Source organism: Cryptomeria japonica, chromosome 7, assembly GCF_030272615.1.
Source record: "Cryptomeria japonica chromosome 7, Sugi_1.0, whole genome shotgun sequence".
NCBI lineage: Eukaryota > Viridiplantae > Streptophyta > Pinopsida > Cupressales > Cupressaceae > Cryptomeria > Cryptomeria japonica.
In genome coordinates, this window is record NC_081411.1 from 14077070 (window position 1) to 14084968 (window position 7899).

The 7899-nt window shown below is 34.5% G+C and overlaps 1 protein-coding gene across 4 annotated transcripts; it reads left to right on the forward strand.

Moving 5' to 3' along the window:
• Positions 1 to 588: 588 nt before the first annotated feature.
• Positions 589 to 7085, forward strand: LOC131030839 (probable carbohydrate esterase At4g34215). 4 transcript variants are annotated; one of them, XM_057961765.2, is made up of 4 exons: positions 589 to 977; positions 1206 to 1558; positions 1650 to 1802; positions 3177 to 5081. In XM_057961765.2, the coding sequence occupies exons 1-4, from the start codon at positions 692 to 694 to the stop codon at positions 3234 to 3236; spliced, it is 852 nt and encodes a 283-aa protein (XP_057817748.2). In that variant the 5' UTR covers positions 589 to 691; the 3' UTR covers positions 3237 to 5081. The 4 variants fall into 4 exon arrangements, with proteins under 4 accessions (XP_057817748.2, XP_057817749.2, XP_057817750.2 ...); XM_057961766.2 differs by lacking the exon at positions 3177 to 5081 and adding an exon at positions 6702 to 7085 and having other exon boundaries at positions 591 to 977; XM_057961767.2 differs by lacking the exon at positions 3177 to 5081 and adding an exon at positions 6708 to 7085 and having other exon boundaries at positions 591 to 977.
• Positions 7086 to 7899: the final 814 nt, after the last annotated feature.

Consider the following 7899-nt stretch of genomic DNA (forward strand, 5'->3'; position numbering starts at 1 on the left):
ATAATCCAAAATCAAATCTAAACCATCCTTTTATCCGTGCCAAAAAAAAAGGGTATAAACTCGACACAGAATTCATTAATTTCAATACACAAGTCTTGATGCAAAATCATGATGCCAAATCGATAATCCAGCAAATGTTAATGTTATGCTATCGATACTTAAAACAATCACATTTCCAAAATTATAGAATCATACATCTTGAACCCATCTACAAATGTGTACAACGAGAGGTTACTAGAGGTGACCCTCTTCATTCTCAAATGGAGGTGGGGAAAAAGCAAGGCACGATGTTAAGATTCCTTTATGTATTCAGTCTTTTTATTTACTTATTTTCTCTCTTTTCCTTGTTCACACCTTCAAATAAGACTTTCTTTTGGACTAATCTATGACAGGACCTACACCTTATGCACATTCTGCACGCATTTGAAATTTAGATACGACATACAATTGAACGTTTTCTTTACAGAGAGTGCGTTGTTTTTAAGAATCCAATGCACTGTGCTATCTACAACTGTTTTATTTGTCAGAGGCACTATTGGTTTTCTAAGAATCCAATGTTACATGTACCTACGAAAGAGCTTCTCCTTGTTTCACCGGTCCCCCCAAAAAGAGGGACAGCTTACAACATGGATTTCGTACCCCATTAAAAAAAAATCTCAATAACAAAGTTCATAGCCCGCTTGAGAAAATTATGGGAAGATATCCCCGTAAAAATATTCAGTGCTCGAACTTGACACTTTATCTCATATTGGCAGTAAATGTAAGTATTTTCACAGATGGGCAGGATCCAGAAACTAGATTGGATGTTTTCATACTGTCAGGTCAAAGCAATATGTCAGGCAGAGGAGGAGTTGAGGGTACCAAATGGGATGGATTTGTCCCTCATCAATGCAAACCACACCCTTCAATCCTCAGATTCACTGCAGAGGAGAAATGGGTTGAAGCTCAAGAGCCCCTGCATAAAGACATTGATACAAGTAAGCATTTGGTACTTCTATTTCAGCATTCATAGATTTAGTTCGAAACAATATAACCCACAAACTCATTTACAGTCCAACTCAACCAGGTCCTGAACGTTGTCTCATACTAGCTAATAGTCTCGATCTGGTCGTCTGTTTCTAATACTCTTTATTATGAGGTTGATAATTTGAGTCTCTAGCTTCTATTTTAATTGACACTGAAGAGATAAGATAGCTGTATGCCAGAAAAAGTGTGTGGAGTGGGTCCTGGCATGGCTTTTGCAAACAGATTGTTGAAGCAGCATAAGGAATGTGGAGATCAGAGCTATCATGTTGGTCTAGTTCCCTGTGCCATTGGTGGGACTGCTATCAAAGAATGGGAGAAGGGGAGCTTCCTTTACACAAACATGATTAACAGAACAAAGGTAGCTCTTGGATACAACACTGGAAGCTCTAATGCTTTAAGGGCTCTTTTATGGTATCAGGGTGAAAGTGATGCCAACTCTGAGGAAACTGCTGATAGTTATAGACAAAATCTTGAGAGACTTATATATGATATCCGTTCTGATTTGCAACAACCTGATCTACTTTTCATTCAGGTAAACTGAAAGCATTGATGATTGGCTTAATTAATGCACAAACACTGATTTTCTTAGTGATCTCATAATTCTCATTGTTTTGCTCTGATAGGTTGCTATAACCATGGGTGACCCTCCATATAGTGAACCTGTGCAGAAGATTAGGAAAGCACAGTTGGGTGTGAGCATTCACAATGTCTACTGTGTTGATGCCAATGGCCTTGTGCTTAAGGAAGACAAACTTCACCTAACAACAAAGTCTCAGGTGAAACTAGGAAAACTCTTGGCAGATACATATATAAAACATGAATCTAGTACTCAATGTGGATCAAATAGTTAGTGAGAAACATATTTCTTCTTTTTGCAGTATTGGATTGTGAGCACTTGTTACCCTGTAATCTGAAATGAAACAGAGTGAAGCTTCTGCTGTTCTTTATCAAAGATAATGCATATGCTTTTAGTGATTATGTGCAATTCTTTATAAATTTGCAAAGTAAAAATGAAATTGCTAAGCGAAAATAGTATTTCCCACTGATTGATAATCTCTGTAAACCTCTAGCTCCTTTATGTTTTTTGTTATGTCTCTCAAACGTTTTTTTGTTTACTCCGTTATAATTATGTCTCTTGAACGTTTTTTTGTTTACTCCGCTATAATCTCTGTAAACAGGGCAGTAAGCTTCTGTCATTTAGACTTCAATCTCTTTTTCAAGGGTTTTCTTAGACTTTCATATGGAGTGTTTGCTTGTATTCCTTCTCTCCTAAAAGAAGGAATTGGATGCACTTTTTGGGACTCTGCTAAAACTGTTGCTCTGTAAATTCTATATATTCATAATATAATCTGGCTCTGCCTTTATCGATCAAAAAAAAAAACATTGAACCTTCAAACGAGCTGCCGAAGTTGAACAAAACTCAATCTAAGATGATAGAGACTTTCAAAGAAAAGACCCAGATTCCAAATCCACAAAGGCATGATAAAGCATTTCATCGATTTGGGAAACATTGTGTATTCGTCCACATAAAAATCAAAGTTATTGCACTTAGGGTTAAAAAAGAATTAGTTCCCTGTTTTGTAATGACATTTTGGTTTGAGGGTTTTATATGAAACATGCAGAATTGTTTTAAATAGCTAATATGGAATCGATCAGGCTGAGTGTATCCATTCAATCAAAGTTGTTTACATTAAGCAAGACTTCTCTCTGAACAATTCAACTTTAACAGATCAAGGATCCATTCATTTTAACATGATTTTTAATGTATAATAAGTTCACTCAAAAAAGATATATAAAAAAAGTATTGAAATAAAAGAAGTTTAAAATTAAAAACATGACTGAGATAGTCCTCCCTACTGACAGCAACAACGTTCAGTCAGCAATCCAATTCAGATCCAATCAAGAGCAGTTTGTAAGAAATCTGTAGTTTATTGATAGGCCTGTAGAAAATAATGGATATTACTTGGAATATTGATAAATTACAAAGAAATGTAGCGTGGATAGACAAATTGATTTCAGAATTTTTACTGATTTGACCTTTTTAATAAATAGAAAATGTGGATCTAACAAAGTTTTTACCAAAAGGTTAGGGGAGCCTTCAAAACCCCCATGTTTTTGCTAAGTTCTTAATGTTTACTTGTGGCTAACAGTTTTCAAGGGCCCAGTATAGACTATGGCTATTTTTGGTTAAGGACTGGGCTAGTTTTTAGCTGTTTGGAGCTTTTGTCAAAGGTTAAGGGAACCGAAAAAATTCCTGTTGAATGGTTGAGGGTGCCTATTACACCTTCATCTATTACACCCTCATCCTCTATTTTTATGAGCTACAGATTGAGGCTGTAACCTTGCTGATATTACCAACCTATATTGTAATGTCTATCTTTTGATTATTTGGCTGGCTCTTTTTGCTTGTGACCGTGCTGGTGTTTGACTGACATTTGTCAGTCTAGCTGTGTTTGGGCTGCTGATTTTCATTATTTGTATCATTTGGCAGCATAGTGTTGTGGGTTCTAGATCCTGGTAAAATCTGAGGGTTTCGGGTCCCTTCAAAACCCGTTGTTAGGGGTTTCGGGTCCTCTCAAAACCTATTTTTTCCTCAATCAAAAACAAAGGTTTTACCAAGAAATAGAGTGGCTCAACAGACATTTTAGTTACTGCAGATCTGCCTAATCATAAAGATCTCATTAGTGAATCTGCTACAAGACAAATGTTACTTTGTGGGCCTATCAACTTGAGACAACATTAAGGTTTGTGCAATCTAGTAAATTTATGGGTCTTTTTTTGTTAAATTTATGAAATTTATATAGAGATGAAAATTTATATAATAATTTGATGAATATTAATTAATGAATAATTGAGATTGTTGGACATATATTGTCAGTGATATCAAAGTAGATTTGTCTTTGATGCTAAAAGAGTGTCAAATGTGTTAATTAGTTGTGTGTGTGTTTTTAATCAGCTATGTTTTTAGTTGGAGAATGTTCAATATTGTCATGTCATATTGGACCATTTTGAGTTGTAGAAGTAGTATGGCTAGCCATGGTGATGATATCTATTGTGGAATGTTTATTATATCATATTGTATGTACTCATTTCAAGGTAAGTGATCCAAAAGTTTGATGTTGAATATTTGAGGTAAGTTACCTAGAAAGGGAGCTTGTTCTTGCAACTTTTTATAATCCATATTTTTTCATGGTGTGAGTCATGTTTTGTGGTTTGAGAGGAGAGTATGTCTACACATATTTTATCAAATTTTAGAGATTTTCGAATTTATGTTTATTGGACAAAAAGTTTGAAGTGACATAATGGATATTTTGCTAGTTAATTAACTAGGTTGCTATTTGGTTCAATGTGGCAAATGCTTATGGCATATGCTTACTAGATGTAGCATTTGGGTGACCATTGGTAGTCAGGGGTACATTGGGAACCACATGGCATTTTCTTTCTTTTGCAGTAGCATGTGGGCTTTTGGACCTGACATATAACAAGTTTGGACACATTTGGTAAGGAGTTTTATGTGGCTAACTTGACGATACTGTTTGTATGTTTGGGGCAGACAAATGAATGTAACTATAATTGTAATTCATATATATTGCAGTCTAAGAGATGTCCTAGGTTGTAGTTGTTACTTGAATGCTATGTAATTTGGGTTTCTATATGAATGTCATAATGAATGTTGTACAATCAGATTTGATGTAATATAAGTTGCATTCTAATCATTGAGCACCATCATCAGAAGATCATATGTTGTGTGGAAGAGTGTTTGATGGTCGATTAGATCAAGTGAAAGTTATATCATTAGCCATGAAGTTCTACAATTCTATCTTTGTATTTTGGTAGGACTAATGTCTTACCTATTGAGTTGGTGCTTAGATATTTGTGTTGGGGATTGGTGTCTCTGATAGGTTGGTGCCTACTGCATATTGTAAATGATCCACTTTTTTGTGGGGTTGGATTTGGGTAGTACATCAAAGTAACTATTCTCACCATCATTTTCTCATCTTGAGTTTGTATGTATATCTGATGTTCATTATGTACATATGTGTGTGTTTACGTATTGTTTGATTGCTAAATTGTTATAAGATTTATATGAGTTGCATTAATGTTTTAAGATTCATGTTTGGAGAAACTATTAATGAGAATTAATGTTTGAATAATATTTTCCAAATGCCTTCCTTACAAACTATATACAACCTAACAACTTCCAACAAGAGAACATATTTTGTCATTCTTAATACACTGGAAAAAGTAAAACAACCAATCTTGAAAACCAATGATCTATAATAGTGCTAGTACAAAATCTTATCCAAGAACCATAGTATATTTGAAAATGTTAATAAATATATGACAATTGAATATTGTAAATAAATATTGTTCCAATGTGTTTCAACTATATAGGCCTAACAAACTAGAGCCAAAGAAAAGTTTTTTTGGATGGCTCCTAATCCTCCACAAGCTTGTCATTGGTGTTATCCCTATCTCTTGTCTTTTATGTGGTTGTAAAGAAGATGGTGTTCATATCATTTTTCAATGCAAATTGGCTATTGACATTTGGTCTTTACTCATGGGAAACATTATGGCATGGGATATTAGAGATAAACTACCATAGTTTGAAGTCTTAGTTGGATATGTATAACATGGCTAAGGCTTAGTTCATGTGACTACTCTAGTCACATAAATGGAACCAGACTATTATTTTATTTTGTACTCAAGCATATATATATGTATATACATACATATGTATATATATGTATATACATACATATGTATATACATACATATGTATATACATACATATGTATATACATACATATGTATATATATGTATATACATACATATGCATAGATATGTATAACATGGCTAAGGCTTAGTTCATGTGACTACTTTGGTCACATAAATGGAACCAGACTATTATTTTCTTTTGTACTCAAGCATATATATATATATATATATATATATATGTGTGTGTGTGTGTGTGTGTGTGTGTGTGTGTGTGTAGACTAATCCTTCTTTTATTGCTATCACTAGGATGTAAATACAACTCATAAATAATACTTGGAACTAGGAACTCTAGTCTAGGACCCCACCTTCTCTCGCAAACAATTACTTCATGTAAATAGTGTTGGAAAGAGACACTGTTTCGGTGAAGATTGATGCATGAGGAATTCTTAGGAGTTCTCATTGACGACTACCTAGTTCATAAATCATATCCGGTGTATATAGATTTGATTTACTGGAAGTCATATTGTTCATAAGGCACAAGTCTAGAAGGTGGAACACAGTAACTGGTAGAGTATGAGTAAAGTTTGCATATCTTGATTTTGGTTGTGTAACTTTAGTTGCGGTAATAGAGGCAAATGATTCAAGCTTCGAGGAAGATTATTGTATAATTCTAATATCTGGTGTTAATTCATGAGTGAGATTAAAGGTCCAATATCCCATAATTCAAGAAGAGCAAAGCTATTTTGGTGTAATGTGTGATGTAGAATCTTTGGGTCAATTTCGGTGATTGTTTTCATGTTCAAGGTAATTGGGTCGACTTGTGTGAAGATTTTTATCATTTTGTTTAGGTCCACATATGGTTTTGTGGATGGATTTAGCCGACTTAAGGTTACACGTTTCATGTTGCATGTTATGCGGTTTTTGGAAGCTGACATGAAAATGATTCATTTTGTAGATGCAGATATAAAGACCAATTCATTTGAGCATTTTGGTGGACGAGATGAGTGTGAGGAGTCTATATGAGTGAATGTACGAAGATTGGTAAATGTGAGTGAAGATTTTGTTTCTTTGGTATATGACAGAGCAGGCAAACAGAGCAGATAAGCTAAATAGTTGCAGAAGTCAATCTGAGCCTTACTAGAAGTAGTATGTGGCTTTAGCAGATGCTATTCTTCAGTTCATTCATTATTGCAATCAATTGTAATAATATGTAAGGCAGTGAGCCTTCCTCCAGGTTGCAACCCTTTTGTATTTGAGCAGTGAGCACTCGACAATGTGCCTGAATGCAAGTGTATTCCCCTTATGTAATATTATCATAATCTTGGCCATAGTATAATAATATTGTGGGTTCAAATCTCACCGTGGTTTTTCCCTCTCCGTGTTTCTACATAAAAAAATTGGTTGATTGGTTTATGTTTCTGCACTTTACTTTCATTCTTATGCATCTGTTGGTTTAAGAATCAACTTAATAAGATTATAATTTACAAAACACTCATTCACATCCCCCCCCCTCTTAGTATAGATCATATGAAAAGTGAAAGCAAAGGTTGAAGAAGTTAGAGAGAAAAATAAGAAGATGTAGGTTAAGAAGGAAGATTCAAATGTTCAGAATATCTTAGGGAGAAGATTTTCATGCAGATCCTTAAAACCCCCTTTCAGAGATCTGTAACTGGACAAGGATGGTCTCAGATGATGGATATTAGATGTGCAGTTGATGTCTGGAAGATTACATGCATATCTGAGTATTCGATGATGAATTCTTGAGAAGCAGGGTATCTGGAAAGCTTTTAGGGTTGTGCATTTATTACAACTTAAAGTTAGGTTTTCGGTGGATAAAAAGGCACTTCTATCATTCATTTTTCACATTACGAATGAAGAGAAAAAACAAAAAAGTGAGACAAATAAGATTGAGCAGTAAAAAATGATCTTGAAGCGATTTGAAAGTGATTCCTAGCATCCGATTGAATTTGAGAAGGTATTTATTTGTGTTTAAGCTATTTTTCATACCCTAATTTCAAAATGGCATCTGCATCTGATGCTACAACCCCATTGGTAGTGGAGATTACTAAAAGGGCAAGGCCGCCAGTGTTTAAGCGACATCCATTCAAATTGGTTGAAGATGATCCAGAATGTGCATTTTCTAATGTACCATA

What these genes read in the sequence shown, in the direction of transcription:
- LOC131030839 (XM_057961764.2), top strand. Translation starts at nt 692, where the DNA reads ATGGGAAGATATCCCCGTAAAAATATTCAGTGCTCGAACTTGACACTT. An exon ending in GCATAAAGACATTGATACAA is followed by an intron (nt 978 to 1,205) that starts GTAAGCATTTGG and finishes GCTGTATGCCAG; the next exon opens with AAAAAGTGTGTGGAGTGGGT. An exon ending in CTGATCTACTTTTCATTCAG is followed by an intron (nt 1,559 to 1,649) that starts GTAAACTGAAAG and finishes TTGCTCTGATAG; the next exon opens with GTTGCTATAACCATGGGTGA.